This window comes from Chiloscyllium punctatum, chromosome 11 (genome assembly GCF_047496795.1).
Source record: "Chiloscyllium punctatum isolate Juve2018m chromosome 11, sChiPun1.3, whole genome shotgun sequence".
Lineage (NCBI taxonomy): Eukaryota > Metazoa > Chordata > Chondrichthyes > Orectolobiformes > Hemiscylliidae > Chiloscyllium > Chiloscyllium punctatum.
This window is the reverse complement of record NC_092749.1, coordinates 63,789,470-63,806,245: the sequence shown is the minus strand read 5'-3', so window position 1 is coordinate 63,806,245 and position 16,776 is coordinate 63,789,470. Positions and strand designations below refer to the sequence as shown.

Below are 16,776 nucleotides of genomic sequence, written 5' to 3'. Positions count from 1 at the left end.
ACCTGTTGGACTATAACCTGGTGTTGTGTGATTTTTAACCTTGTACAACCCAGTTCAACACCGGCACCTCCAAATCATGACCTTTAAAAAAGCCTTGAAGAAGTCCAAGTAGACTATGTCAACACATTGCTCTCATTTACGCACCTGGTTACCTCTTTGAAAAATTTAACCAAGTTCGTCAACATGACCTCCTCTTAACAAAAACATGCTGATTGTTCTTGACTAATCTCTGCCTCTCCAAGTGCAGATTAATTCTGTCCTTCAGAATTGCTTCCAATCATTTCCCCACCACTGAGGTTAACTGATTGGCCTGTTGTTTCCTGACAGCAGCTCGGATAGTTACGCTTGCAAGAATAATGCCACTTTCTTTTTTTACATGATTTGGAGATGCCAGTGTTGGACTGGGGTGTACAAAGTTAAAAATCACACAACACCAGGTTATAGTCCAACAGGTTTAATTGGAAGCACTAGCTTTCGGAGCGCTGCTCCTTCATCCACCTGATGAAGGAGCAGCGCTCCGAAAGTTAGTGCTTCCAATTAAACCTGTTGGACTATAACCTGGTGTTGTGTCCTTTTTTTCAGATTGTATAATGTTCTTACAGATTGGTAACAACCAAGGGTGAGGAATCCTAAATAATGTAAGGTCATGCTGGAGTTTAATCATCAAAATCATACAGCTTATTAGTACACTTATGCTTATCACTGTTTGGTATAAATCAACCTAACAGTTATTTGGAGGCAAGTGAGAAGAATCGCAGCCTCAGATGTTTACCCCCCAAGATCTTATCAATTGATCAAATACTGACGCATAATTCAGAACAAAACTTTCATTGCAGTTGGGGGAGACTTGCACAGTCAGAACTGCAGACATTTGGATTGGACTTCAAGTCAGAAGACCCCTTTTTCTTTTCATATGGATTGAAAAATTCAATTCTTCAAATTGAGGAAGAAGCAAACAATAGCTCCATTTATTATAACCAATATATATTCTGAAACCTGCATCACCAATAAACCGAATATCAAGTCAGTTACCTGTCATTTGTAGCATGTTATTGTGTACTAATCGGCTGTAATGTTTCTCTATTTTATAATAGTGACTAGAATCAAAGTAATTAAATAAATGCATTATGTAAAAGCTAATCCTCTTTCTCGTAGTCATCAGCTGCAGTTTCAATAACAACTGCCTGCCTCTGCAATCCAAATCATTGTAGATGCCAAATTGTAGCTACATAATGTGCATTATAGAATGCCTGAAGTTATCTTGCTGCTTTCAGTAGCACTGCTGTAGTTCTGCTATCTTTTCCATTAGAAATGTTCAGCACTGCTCCTCTATACTCTTACTAAAATCTTTCTGCTGAATATTGAATATGTTTCATTATTTTAAATTTATTCCTGCTGCATCAGATGCTGATGATAATAGGTAAATGTTTAAACTTCTGCAAAGAACAACAATGTGAACTTACAAGCAGAAAGTCGTGAAAAAAAAAGTCTGGCTCTAATACATCTCAAAAGACATGTAAGAAATATTGTGAAGTGATAGCTAGGTTAATTAGATTGCGGGGGGTTATTCAAAGGACAAACAAGTATGAGACAAAGCATATTATTTTGTTCGGATACAAACCGTTGATCAGCGCTTACTTGGTCCTGTTTTGGTCTCCTCACATGCTGGATGATGCGAAGACTTTGGAAAGAATGCAGAGGAAGGTCACTTGACTAACCCCCAGTGTGAAAAATATTAGGTATTAATATAGGGTAAAAGATTTGTGATTCTATATTTTAGAAAAGCACAGATATGTGTGATCAGACTGCGTTGTACAATGAGGGGACAGAGTCTGTTGCAGTTCCAAAGGTCACATTTTGAATTGTGTAAGACGAGATCTATGTGAAATGCCTGGTTGAGGTGGACATTAAAGTGCATTAAAGGTGTATTTCAGGTGCAGATTGATCTACTGCACTCATTTTGATTACCCAGATAAGAAGGTGCTGATTCAAGTTCTGCTCCAGGACTTATTAGGCACAGCAGTGTGCATCATTTGGCCAAACAGATTGATAATCAATCTACTAACCCTTTCAATACCTCCATGGTGGCTTTTATAGATATAACTGCTTAATGTGGAACTGTATTATTTAACCTGTAACACCTGTCTCCCTCTTGCCAGCAGAGGTCTAGTACCTGTAGTGCCTATAGCTAACACAAAAAAATGAAGAAAATAGATCAGAAATAAATTTTCCAGATTATTTTCTCCAGATGAGTTTTCAATCTGTTATTTCTGCCATTCACTGGCATTCTCCTGATTTTGGATTGAATAAGGAGAGTATATGTTAAGCTGTATCAGGTTTGTAATTATAGGGAGTAGGCTGGATGGCTCAGAACTGCCATTATTCTTATGTCATACCGGTCAAAATTAATTCACAAAAGTGTAATCAATCATTGAAAGGGAGATTATAGAGGTATCACAAAAAGTAATAAGTAGTTTCATAGCATTTTAATTCCTGTAAAAACATGAACAAATTTTAATCTTTACAGTCAAATGTAATTCAATTTTTCCATTAAATATGATCCATATTCAACTACATTGCAATCAGTCTCCAAAATCATCAATTACATCAATATTGCCTTTGGGTTTGCATATGTTGTTTTGTTAGATACCTGATAAGGTCTTTTCTTGATCATTGCCCATCTTGTTTCCCATTTTACATGAAGGTAACGCTTCAGTAACTTTCTCTGATACTTTTTTTGACTTCATAACATTCTGAAAAAAACATCAGATAATTAAAGCTTGGTAATTCAGAACACAGTATTTTCTTTACCCTCTCAATACTTCCATGTCTTGGAGTTTTGGTTCTACACAATCATTTTTGTGTCTATCATTCCAGGACGTTGACTTGTCAACCTGCAGTACGCAATCACCATTTATTTTAATGCTGGTGCTAACCTACCTGTTCTTCATGAATTCTTGACCATTAAAATAACAACTATTGGAAAATTCAGCTATTTTAAGTGGTTTGCCTGACTTTCGAGCCGAAGATTTCTTTCTCATGGTAATTCATAACACAGTAGTTCCTATTCCCTCTCAATACTTCCATGTCTTGCTTGGAATTTTAGTTCTACACTATTTGTGTTCATTTTTGTGGCTACCATTCCAGGATATTGACTTGTCATCCTGCAGTTTGCAATTATCATTTATTTTAATGATTGTGATAACCTACCTGTTCTTCACGAATTCTCGGCCGTTAAAATAATACCAATTGGAAAACTCAGCCATTTTCAGTGATTTGTCTGACTTTCTAACTGAAGATGTAGAACAAGTCATCTGCTGAGTGTGGTACTATGAGTTTCACTTTCTCAAAATTGTTAGATCCAATTTATTTTGCATTGACAAGTCTCTAGTCATTAGAGTGGTGGTCAGATCAAATCAATTCAAATAATGGTTTTAATATTCATTCAAATATCAGCATTACAACTTCTACAAAACATTACATGTTTAAAGTTTTAAAAACATCACATGTTCAAAGTTTTAAAAAACTTTACATGTTCAAAGTTTTATTTTAAAATAAACTCATGGTATGAAAAGTATTTAGTCATTAAATGAATTATGATTTTATATACAGAAGACAGAACAGAACAGTAGAGCACAAGAACTGGTTCTTCAGTCCAAGATGTTGTGCTAAACATGACGCCAAATTAAACTAATCCGTTCTGCCTCCTCTTGGTCCAGATCCCTCCATTCCTTGCATAATCATGACCTTATCTAAAAGCCCCTTAAAAGCCCCTTAAAAGCCCCTATTATATATGCCTCCAGCAGCAACCCTGGCAGCATGTTCCAGACTCCTACCACTTTCTGAGTAGAAAACTTGCCCCTCACATCTCCTTTGAACTTTCCACCTCTTGTCTTAAGTACATGTCCCTAGTATTAGATATTTCAACACTGGGAAAAAGATTCTGATATCAACCTTATTTATGTATCTCATAATTTTATAGACTTCTATCAAGTCTCCCCTCAGCCTCCAATGCTCCGTCTGAGTTTTTCTAGTCTCTATTTACAGTTCATACTGTCTAATCCAGGCAGCATCTTGGTAAAACCTTTTTGCATCCTCTCCAAAGCTTCTATATCCTTTCTGTAATGTGATACTCTAAGTGTAGCCTAACCAAAATCTTATAAAGCTGCAACATCACTTCCTGACTCTTGTACTGAATTTCTTGATCAATAAAGGCAAACATGCCATACGCCTTCTTTACTATCCTATCTACTTGCATGCTATTTTCAAGGAGCTACGGACTTGAATGCCAAGATCCCTCCATATATCAATAGTGTTCAGGGTCCTGCCATTAACCATATACGTTTCCTTAACATTTGATCTCCCAAAGTGCAGCACCTCACACTTACCCAGATTAAACTCCATCTGCCATTTCTCCACCCATATCTGCAACTGATCTATATCCCACTGTATCCTTTGACAACCTTCTACACTGTCCACAACTCCACCCATCTTTGTATCATCTGCAAACTTACTCTAACCCACCTATCCACATTTGCATCCAAGCCACTTATATATATATCACAAACAGCAGAGGTCCCAGTAAAGATCCCTGTGGAACACCTCTAATCATGGACCTCCAGCCAGAAAAGCACTCTTCCACCACCACTTTCTGCCTTCTATGGGTAAGCCAATTCTGAATCCATGTGGTCAAGTCACCTTGGATCCCATGCATCTTAATCTTCTGGATACTTGCATTCAAAAACATAGAAATTATTCTCTGTTTAAAAAGTAGCTTATGTTTAGCTTACACAGAAGAAGAGAGTGAATTCAGAGTTTTAAATTGCTACTGTCAGGTGGGAGCAAAATGTGAAAGCCTTCCAATGAAGGCAAAGGCAAAATCTGTGCTGTCTACTCATTCAAATAATGGTATTACAAAATCAGAATGGAACATGCTTTTGAATGTCTCCATATCTCAGCAGGGATCTAAGTTAATGTAAGGCTTGAACCACTGAGCGATACCTGCAGTACTTTAAACTGATTTGCACCACTTAAAAGGGTTGATTAAGAGAATATGAGCAAGAAGAAATGTGACAGAGAGGGAATGGTTCAAGTTTTTCAAACACCCTGCTGGCCTGTGATCAATGTGGAAGTGCATGGAGGAGTCTGACACTAACTTGGTACAGATCTTTGTACTGAGCTTGAATAATGAAACCTGAACTATGTAAGTGGTGATCAACTCGATCAAAACCCATTCATAATTGAGCCTCCATTGGAAATGTCTCAGCTTTCACTGCTGCACAAACAGAAGCTATCGGATAACGGGGTGCTGCAGTAGAAGCACAAACTAATGTCATGCAGGCTCAGGCTATTCTCATGCAAGCTTAACTTGCTATCATGCAAGCTCAGACTATCTATATTATAGCTGTGATTACTAGCATTCAAAAGGGCTTGTACAGCAGTCTAGCAAACTGTCATCTGACACATCACTAGGATTGCTCAGGCACTGCCTGGGAAGAGTGGCAATGTTTTCGTGGAGCATAAATCTTTGTTTTTAAATTAATTCATGAGATTTTGACATTGTTGACATTACCCACCCTATAATTGACCTTGAGAATAGAATAGAAATTTATTGTCGCATGTATTTTTACATGAAAAATACAATGAAAAATTTTATAAGTCGCTTTACCAAAGTACCTATATTAATGGCAGAAGTCAACATAATAAAAAAATGTAAAATTAAGACAAAGTTCATCATAGTTCAGTTAATGGCTCCAGGGCTTGTGGAAAGCTGATTAAGGAAACAATTGAAAAACCCAGAAGACGTAGCCAGGACAAGACCACCATTCCAGGGTGAGAACGCCATATCGGGCTACTGGAATATTGAGCTGGAAACCTCCGCCAAAGAAGACTGCCATGCCGGACCAAGACCACCTACCGGGCTATTGGAATACCTGGAAGCTGAAGATGAAGAAGACCTCTACATTGGGACAAGACCGCAATGCTGGGCTGATATTGCCACTTCTTCACTTTCAGGTGCCCAGGCCTAGCTGAGGACCTGGAGCCTCAGCCCAACTTGTAATTCTGGGCTGGGGTGTCAGCTTGGGACCTACTCCTCACTCGCAGGGAGACCCCAAGCCAGAGCAGAGCCATGTCTGGATTGTCCTTGCATTGCTGCCACTGCTGCCGAAAGCCTCTTCTGTCACCTGCTATTCTTCAGGTTTTAAGATAGAAAATTATGGGAAAACAAAAATTTTTAAAAAAGCAAAAGTTAAAAGAAGAAAGAAAAGAAAGCTGACAGGAGCAGATGAGCTCTCAGCTCTGCCCCCTAATCCGTCGCCATCTTTTAAGGTGATAATGAGCCACCATCTTGAATATGTGAGTGGCTAACTAAACTCTTTAAGATGCAAATTTACAGTGAATTATATTGTTATGGGTCTGGAGTCACTGTAGTGTTTATAACAAGGTCAGCCAGATTGACCTCAGAATATAAATTCCTTAATTGTGGCTGTTAATCTGGTCCATTCAGGTAGCCCTGGCTGACAGATATACACAGGAGTTCCAGACATTCTGTTCACTTTCAGAGCTGGCTCTGAGGAAGCTGAATCAGTTTCAAGGACTCTTCACGTGTAAATAAAGTGTGATTTGGTGCTGGGGTACCGCGCTCTGTGGAGTTATTTCAGCGACAATGAGTGGGATTTATGATGAAACCATGCAAAAGTGTCTACAAGCTGAAGCCCAACTGAACTTCAAAGGCACTACAATTGGCTGTACTATTGGATAATACGGCATGTGAAGCATATAAGTTGATGGGTATTCTGATGGACGTGGACACCCTCACCAGTCCAACTGAGCTTGGGGAACACCACTTGAGTGAAGACAGTTGCATCGGCTAACTCAGGACATTACCTGAACAGAGGGACTCTAGGTCAGCCCACAGCAAAATTCCAGAACAAAGCCAAGCTTTGGCCAAATAGTTAAAATTTTCCTCAGAATCCGGGCCATAAAGCCATTGTAGCTGCTGCTGGTATGTAGACTCGAGACAACAAAAGAGTCCCATTAGACCTAAATTGAATAAGAAAACTCATAGGCCAATATGCAGTAAAGTGCACACCCTGGAAAGTCCACCTATATTTGGTTTGGAACAGTTAAATTGCTTAGCAACATCCAAATCAGAACTAATCAAAATAAATATCTGGTTAAATGTCACCTGGTTCAAATGGAGGTCGATACTGGCATGGCCATTTCAATGATCGCAGGACCAATCTTTAACAAAATTTGCTCTGGACTCCAACCTTTAAGTTTGCACAAGACCTTGGCTAGTCTGAGAACCTATACCAGGGAAGCTTTACAACTTAAAGGTACAACTTTGGTTCCAGTCTCTTATAAGAAGCAGCTGATTCAGTTACCACTGATCATAGTAAAAATCTTGGGCCCAAGTTTGATGGGGTGAAGTCCTAATTAAATACATGAATGTTCTTCAGAAAGGTCAAGGGACTATTAAAGAAGCTGTCAGAGGCCCTGTTCACTTTGAGAGCGGACTGTGAGAAAGCTACATCAGTGTCAAGGACTCTCTACGTATAAATAAAAGTTGACTTGGTGATGGGATACCAGTCACTCTGGAGTTATTCCAGTCACGTTCAGGCTATGCCAGGTAGGGATGGCAATTTCTTTCCCAAAAGGACATAGGTAAATCAGATGGATTTCTACAATAATCTAGTAGTTTTGCAGTCATCAAAGCCAATACTAGTTAGTTATTCCAGATTCATTTAATTAACAGAATTCAAATTTCACCTATCATGGTGGAATTTGGACCCATTTCTGTGGATATTCGTCCAGATCTTTATCATATTGGTCTAGTAATGTTACTTTTTGGCCAGTAATGTAACCACATCTTACAACATGCAGCATTCACTGCCTAATCATTCACATTCTAATGTTACCTGCCAGTTAATCAGGACTGCTGTCACCTCTACCAAAGTGTTTTATTTAAGTTTCAGTAGAACACATTCTTCGCTTTTTATGTACTTTCTCATCTCCTAATTTATCTATCCGCCACTGCCACTCACTCTAATCCTTATGCAATATGATATGTCTGTCTTCTCATCATGTTCACCAAATGGACTCCGTCAAATGAGACTTTCAGTCATTCACAGGCTTTGTTTATCTTAGAAAATATTTTTAAAAATCAAAGGAAGAGGCCAGTCACAAATTTTGAAATGATCAAATGGAGAGGGTAGCAATGAAGTTAAGTGAAGTTGAGAGTTGAAGAGATTGGGAACTTACAAAAGGCTGGAGACAGTATTAAAAGCATTTCTGACACACATCTTTCTCCATAAATAACTGAACTATGAGAGACAAGATTATGATGATTGTTACATTGCCACAACTAATTCCTTTACTTTTCTTTTGCCTTCCTGAGCTTTTGCATATATAGCAAGTATTACTGGAGATGCACAAGAACAAAATCTTTCTTTGAAAGATTCCTTTCCATTTGGGCGGCACAGTGGCTCAGTGGTTAGCACTGCCGCCTCAAAGCGCCAGGGACCCGGATTATATTCCAGCCTCGGGTGACTGTTTGTGGAGTTTGTACATTCTCCCTGTGTCTGCATGGGTTTCCTCTGGGTGCTCCAGTTTCCTTCCACAATCCAATGATGCACAGGTTAGGTGAATTGGCCAAGCTAAATTGCCCATAATGTTCAGGGATGTGTAGGTTAGGAACGTTAGTCAGAGGAAACGTAGGGTAATAGGTCTGGGTGGGATACTCTTCGGAGGGTCAGTGTGGACTTGTTGGGCCGAAGGGCCTGTTTCCACACAGTGGGGATTCTAAAAATTCTATCAATTTGAGGTTGCCAAGCTACAGAACTTGCAATGAAAATATTCCTGTTTCTCTTAGCCCAGTTGGAGATGTCATTGAGTATTCATCTTGTGATTCATAATTTACAAGTAGATATGAACAGAAATTGCTTGGAGGTACAGCTATGAAGAGCTTTTTATTATAAGGCACATTCAATGAGATCCTGGCTGATAATCCTCGACTCTACATTCCTTCTTTTTCCCCATAACCCTCAATTCCCTTACTAATTAAGAATCTGTCTATTTCACCTTGAATATTTTTGATGTCCTCGTCTCTACAGCCTTGATAAAGAATTCCACAGATTCACTACACTTCGAGAAGAAATTCCTCCTCATCTTTGTCTTAAATGGGCAATTTCTTGTTCTGAGATTATGATTTCTGATCCTAGGCTCTCCCACTAGGGGAAACGCCTTCCCATACCCATGCCTTCCCATTCCTTCGGAATCTTCTACATTTCAATTTAACTTATTCTTCCAAACTCCAGGCCCAACTTACTCAACTTCTCCTCATAAGACAATTTTTCCATACCTGGGATCAACCTCGTGAACATTCTCTGAATTGCCTCTGACTTCAGGATATATTTCCTGAGCTAAGGGGACCAAAACTGTGTAATTGCGGTCTGACTAGTGCCTTGTATAGTTTAAATGATAAAATATTCCATCCGCTTTGAAATGAAGGTCAACATTCCATTTGCCTTCCTTATTGCCTGAAATTATATGCTAGCTTTTTGTGACTTATGCTCAAGGGCCCCTACATCCCTCTAGTTCTGTAGCTTTCTGCAGTCTTCCTCCACTTACGTAATAGTTAGCTCCTCTATTCTTCCTAACAAAGTGCATAACCTCATGTTTTCCCGCGTTATATTCCATCTACCAAGTTTTTTACCCACTCACTTAACCTGTGTATATTCCTCTTCAAATTCTTTGTGTCATCCTCACTATTTGCCTTCCCACCTATTTTTGTGTCTTCTGCAAACTTGGCTCCAGTATGTTCACTTTCCTCACCCAGGTCGCTGATATATATTGTAAATAATTGTAACCCCAGTACTATTCCTGTGGCATTCGGCTAGTTGCAGGTTGTCATCCTGAAAATGATGCCCCTTTCCCAACTCAATCTGCAATTAATTAGCCATTCATCTATCCATGCTGATATACTACCTTCAGAACCATGGGCACTTATCTTATTAAGTAGTCTAGCAGAAGGTACCCTTATCAACTGTTTCACTTTTAAAAAGTCACCAGGAGCTTTGTTTCTAGCAGAAAAATTAATTACCTTCTGCTTTCTATGCCTTCCAATCTGAAGAGATCAAGGTTACCATGTTTCATACATCAATATCCATATGTTCAAAAAGGTGCAAAATATTTTCAAAGATTTACGGAAGTTTTACTACAAAGATATAGTTTAGCACAGATATCTTTCCTTTCTGAACCCTTTCTCTATCCAGAAACTAACTCCGCTGGGGAAACTCAAGAAGTCTAATAAGCTTTATCTACCCTCAACCAACTCTGGTGCTGTTCTGCTTAAGCCTTAAAGGGTCTTATATTTCTAACTCTGAAACCCTGAACCTGCTAGACTGTAAGTCGTGGAGGCAATTGAGATTGTCTGCTCATTCTAACTATCATTATAATGTAAGATTCCTCTGACGTCAGTCTGACTAGTAGCTGGCTCTCAGTTACAAACCTAGAATCTTGTTCTTATCCATCTAACTATTAATCAGGCCTGATTATATGGATGGTGTGGTTCTCTTATGGGAGGGATGGGATAAAGTGGGGGGAGGGGAGATCAGGAAACTGGTGAAATCAACATTGATCCTGTGTGTGGATGGAGGAAAATGACAACTTTCAAATCTTCTACCATTAGCCCTCCAAATCTACTACTAAGAAACACATTTGCTGCCTGTTTTGTTCATTGAGATTGCATCTGCCATTTCTCCTTTTCTTCAATGATTTATTTATGTAAGCCAATGGAGAAAAAATAGTACCATGATTAGGTGTAAAAGCTTATTCAGGATGAATAAGATTTTAAAAATACAGTCTTCGAGATGAAACCGTGTTAATCCACAACATTCACAAAACATCAAGGTGAAACAAATAGTTTTAGTCAACTGTTTACTGTCAGTGGGTCAGTCTATGCCCATCAATTTTAACAGCATCATATTTTTCACTACCCTTCGACAACAAGCTTCACTGTAATGTTGAGGGAGCCTCAGACACTGAGGTTGTACTATTCAATCCAGATAAAGGTGGGACTAACAAATCTAGCAATCCCTGGAAAATAAGAGATGTATAGACTTGGATAAAGGGAAAAAGGGAGGAATACAGCAAATACTAAGGGCTCAAAATAGCAGAAGCCTGACAGGAGTATAGAATATGGGTCGAAATGTGTGGCGCTGGAAAAGCACAGCAGGTCAGGCAGCATCCGAGGAGCAGGAAAGTGACGTTTCGGAGATAAGCCCTTCATCAGGAAAGTGGGGTTGGGGTAGCTGGAAAGGCGATAAGTAGATGCAGGTGGGGGTGATGATGATAAGGCAGAGGTGAGGGTGGAGCAGATAGGTGGGTAGGAAGATGGACAGTTAGGACAGTTCAAGTGGTGCCGAGTTGGAGGATTGGATCTCGGATGAGGTGGTGGGAGGTGAGATTTGGAAAGTGATGAGGTCACCGTTGATGCTGTGTGGTTGGAGGATCCTGAAGCAGAAGATGAGGCTTTCTTCCTATCCTTGTTGTGGGTGGAGGGGTGGGACTCAAGGGTGGAGATATTAGAAGTGGAAGAGATGCACTGGAAGGCACTGTTGATCACGAGGGTGGGGAAATTGTGATCCTTGAAATAAGAAGCCATCTGGGATGCCCTGGAGTGGAATTGCTCCTCCTGGGAGCAGATACAGCGGATGGGCAGGAATTGGGAGTAAGGGATGGCATTTTTACAGGAGAGGGAGTGGTAGGAGGTGAGTTTGAAGTAGATGTCCTTGTTAAGATATGCAATACTATAGAATATGCAAGGGGGAATCTTAAAACTTAAATTAGGAGAGCAAAAGGGAACTTGAAAGGATTATGGCAGGTAAAATAAAGGAAAATTCTAAGTTATTCTACATGTACACTAAGGCTAAAAGAATAACTAGGAAAAGAGTTGGGTCCATTAAGGATCATAATAGTAATCTCTGCATGGAGCTGGAGGATGTAGACAGGGTGCCAAGTTAATACTTTCTGTCAGTCAATCTTCCTACCTACCTAACCACTCCACCCTCCTCTCTGACCTATCACCTTTATCCCCACCCCCATCCACCTATTGTACTCTTTGCTACCTTCTCCCCACCTTCCCCCCCCGCCCCCCCCCCTCCCATTTATCCCTCCATCCTGTAGGGTCCCTGCCTTCAGTCCTGATGAAGGGCTTTTGCCCGAAATGTCGATTTTCCTACTCCTCGGATGCTGCCTGACCTGCTGTGCTTTTCCAGCACCACTCTAATCTAGACTCTGATTTCCAGCAGTCCTCACTTTTGTCTACTTTCTGTCAGTGTTCACTAATGAGAGGGTCAATGTCAATATAGTTATCAGGGAAAGTGACTGTGATATAATGAAATAAATTAGCATACACAGAGTGTTCTACGTGGTTTGGCAGACTTAAGTGGGGGTAAATCTCCAGGACCAGATGAAATGTATCCCATGCTGTTGACTGAGACAAGGGAGGAAGTAGTAAGGTAAAAACAATGACTGCAGATGCTGAAAATCAAATACTGGATTAGTGGTGCTGGAAGAGCACAGCAGTTCAGGCAGCATCCAACGAGCAGCGAAATCAACGTTTCGGGCAAAAGCCCTTCATCAGGAATAAAGGCAGTGAGCCTGCAGCATGGAGAGATAAGCTAGAGGATGGTGGGGGTGGGGAGAGAGTAGCATAGAGTAGCAGAGGAAATGACCTGGGAGTTGCAGTGGGAGAGGGACTCCCTGAGATTCTTGTAGAGAGAGGAGGAAAACTTCTTCAAGGCAGGCATCCTTGCAAGAGGATTCGCAGTAGGGTTAAAATCAACGAGGTAAAAACAATGACTGCAGATGCTGAAAATCAAATACTGGATTAGTGGTGCTGGAAGAGCACAGCAGTTCAGGCAGCATCCAACGAGCAGCGAAATCAACGTTTCGGGCAAAAGCCCTTCATCAGGAATAAAGGCAGTGAGCCTGCAGCATGGAGAGATAAGCTAGAGGAGGGTGGGGGTGGGGAGAGAGTAGCATAGAGTAGCAGAGGAAATCCTCTTGCAAGGATGCCTGCCTTGAAGAAGTTTTCCTCCTCTCTCTACAAGAAATCCTCTTGCAAGGATGCCTGCCTTGAAGAAGTTTTCCTCCTCTCTCTCCAAGAATCTCAGGGAGTCCCTCTCCCACTGCAACTCCCAGGTCATTTCCTCTGCTACTCTATGCTACTCTCTCCCCACCCCCACCCTCCTCTAGCTTATCTCTCCATGCTGCAGGCTCACTGCCTTTATTCCTGATGAAGGGCTTTTGCCCGAAACGTTGATTTCGCTGCTCGTTGGATGCTGCCTGAACTGCTGTGCTCTTCCAGCACCACTAATCCAGGAAGTAGTAAGGGCAGAACAATAGTGTTCAATTTCTCCCTGGCCACAAGTGAGGTGCCAGAGGACTGGAGGACAGCCAATCAGGTCAACTTTTAAAGAAGGGATCAAGGGATAAACTAAGAAACTACAGGCCAGTCAGTCTAACCTGAGTGGTAGGGAAACTACAGGAATCAATTCTGAGAGTCAGAAATTATCTGCACTTTGAGAGGCAGGGATTAATCAAGAACAGTTAGTGTGGTTTTGTTAAAGTCTGACCAACTTAAGAGTCATAAAAGGTGTACAGCACGGAAACAGACCCTTCAGTCCAACTCGTCCATGCCCACCAGACATCCCAACCTAATCTAGCCCCTTTTGCCAGCACTTGGCCCATATCCTCTAAGCCCTTCCTATTCATATACCCATCCAGATGCCTTTTAAATGTTGTAATTGTACAAGTCTCCACCACTTCCTCTGGCATCTCATTCCAAACACGCACCATCCTTTGCGTGAAAACATTGTCCCTTAGGTCCCTATGAAGATTTTCCCCTTTCATCATAAACCTATGTCCTCTACTTCTGGACTCCCCCACCCCAGGGAAAAGACTTTGTCTACTCAACCTATCCATGACCCTTGTGATTTTAGAAACCTCTATAAGATCACCCTTCAGCCTGTGATGCTAGAGGGAAAACAGCCCTAGTCTATTCTGTCTCTCCCTACAGCTCAAATCCTCCATCCTTGTAAATCTTTTCTGAAACCTTTCAAGTTTCACGACATCCTTTCATTAGGAGGGAGACCAGAACTGCACATAATATTCCAAATGTGTCCTGTACCAATGTCTTGTACAGCCGCAACATGGCCTCCCAACTCCAATACTCACTGCTCTGACCAATAAAGGAAAGCATACCAAACGCCTTCTTTACTATCTATCTTGGACAACACTTTCAAGGAACTATGAACCTGCACTCCAAGGTCTCTTTGTTCAGCAACACTCCCCAGGACCTTACCATTAAGTTTATAAGTCCTGCTCTGATGTGCCTTTCCAAAATGCAGCATTCACAATCTGAATAATTCTTTTTGAAGTAGTGATGAGGTGTATAGATGAGAGCATTGCATTAGGCACAGTCTACTTGGACTTCAAAAACATTTTTGATAAGGTCCACGTGGGTGACTAATAGCTATGGTAAGAGCTCAGGGGAACCAAGGAAATTTGGCTGACAGGATCCAGAACTAGCTGACTGGCACAATGCAGAGGGTGATGGTTAAGAAGTGATTTTGTGACTAGATGCCTGTGTCCAGTTGGGTTCCACAGGGATCAGCATTGAGGCCCTTGGTGTTTGTGATGTAAATAAATGACTTAGACTTGAATGTAGGAAGGTTGATCAGTAATTTTTTGGATGATACAAAAATTGGTGGGGTGGTAAATAGTGAGGAGGACAGCCTTAGATTACAAGATGATATAGACAGTCAAATGGGCTGATGAGTAACATATGGAATTCAATCAGGATATGCTGGAGGTGATGCACTTAAGCAGGACAAACTAGGCAAAGGAACACATTATGAACAGTCGAACCCTAGGAAGCACCAAGGATCAGACAGACCTTGGTGTGTAAGCCCATCTGTCCATTAAGCTAGCGGGACAAATAGGTAAAGTGGTTAAGAAGGCATATGGGATTCCGGCCTTTAGTAGCCGAGGCACAGAGCTTAAGAACAGCAAAGTTATGGTTAAACTGTTCAAAACGTTGGTTAGGCAACAACTAGGTTATTCCATTCTGGAATCAACATAATAGGAGGGGGAGGGGGTGATTGCTTTGGAGAGGGTGCAGAGAACATTTACCAAGATGTTGCAGAGTTTTAATCATGAAGACCAATCAGATAAACTGGAGATTCATGGAAAGAGTTTGTCCCCTAGAGCAGAGTAGACTAGTGGGGACATGATTGAGATGTTTAAAATTGAGGGGCATTACCAGGGTAGACAGGAAAGAACCTTTCACCTTGTTGGCAGGATCAATGATTAGGACAGTGATTGAAGGTAAAGGGCAATGTTTACTGGCAATGTGTGGAATGCGGGACTCACTGCCACTAAGAGTGGTTAATGCAGAAACCCTCATAAGATTTAAGAAATATTTGGGTTTACATTTGCAAAATCAAGAGGTACAAGGCTATGGGTCAGGTACTAGAAAATGGGATTAAATAAGTGATTGTTTTTAACAAGTGCAGTCTTGTTGGGCTGAAGGGCCTTTTACTGTCATGTGTTTCTTTGTAAATTATGATTCTGTGTATCATAAATACCACAAACAAAAGGACAACCAAACCATATCAGCCCAAATAGATATACCTTCAGATAGCTTCTGGTTCAATGTCACTCATGTAAATATAGATCTTTAAGGTTTAAGGTTTGAAAAGCAAATGCAGGTACTCATAATTTGAAGAATCTTTCAGCACTAAAATCAATATCACAAGACAGCTAGAGATTACTTGCAAAGAAAATGAAACCAAATCAGTTTTTTGGATTGGTATTGCATATAAATATATGAATTATCAAATGGATGTTGAGATGAGAGTGTAAAAACAAAAATAGAATTAGTTCCAAGAGATCATGCTAGCCAATGGGAAAGCATAAAACAATGTACATGTTGGATTTTAGATGCACTGTCTTACAATGTTGATATTTAAAAGAATCCAGGACCAGATTTTAGATTCTTGCATTTATGAGAAGTGCAAGAGATCATTTTTTATTGCAGAGAAACTTTCATGTTTAAAATAGTCTGAATTTTTCAAAGAACACTTAGTAACTAACTTATCAAAGACTAAAAATTTACAAACACGTCTACTACCTCATCTAGGTTACTTGTGGATGCAACTGCATCTTCTTTCGCTGATGTTCTCTTTTGTAAAGATTTTTGAACAGCCTGTAAAAAATTTGGCATGTTAAAACAGTCATACTTACTACACTACAAAGCAACAGGTTCCTCAAAATCTCCACATAATTTATTACTTCAGTTTCAGATAAGAAAATGGAAACCATCCACCTGAACTGGGGTAAATTCTGAAGCGAACAGCACAAGGGATTTCAAAATTATCTGCTCTCTCAACGTTGCTCCAATTTATTGAGCCTAATCTAAAACTTACCTTCACCTCTAAATGTTAACCACAACTCCTCTTTCAGCTTGATTGCTGCCCACCGCCGCTCCTCCCCCCCACCCCCCCAATCTATAACTACCATCTTAAAGTCGATCCTGTTAACTCTGAGGCAAGCTTGAGGAGAAGAAAAAGGAAACCCAACTCAAATGAAGAGAAAGGCTCCAAGCGGACATATGAGCTGAAAGTTCTAATTTAATGTTTCATCACATCAGCATTCAGCTCAGTTCAAGTTATGATGTGTCAATACTTATTCATCACCTTAGTTACA

At 40.4% G+C, this 16,776-nt stretch overlaps 1 protein-coding gene across 5 annotated transcripts in view; it reads right to left on the bottom strand.

The window, feature by feature from the left end:
- The window catches only part of cfap36 (cilia and flagella associated protein 36), a 115,578-nt gene that overhangs the window by 26,548 nt on the left and 72,254 nt on the right, over nt 1–16,776 (bottom strand). For 4 of the 5 annotated variants that reach the window (XR_011961870.1, XR_011961869.1, XM_072580959.1 and 1 more), the window contains 2 exons: nt 16,202–16,276; nt 2,651–2,753 (listed from right to left, as the gene is read on the bottom strand). Coding sequence is in view for 3 of the 5 variants with exons in the window: in XM_072580959.1 (XP_072437060.1) it covers nt 2,651–2,753; nt 16,202–16,276 (178 nt within the window). In the remaining 2 variants the exon portion in view is untranslated. The remainder of the gene's footprint in view (nt 1–2,650; nt 2,754–16,201; nt 16,277–16,776) is intronic. The other variant, XM_072580961.1, reaches the window with a different exon arrangement.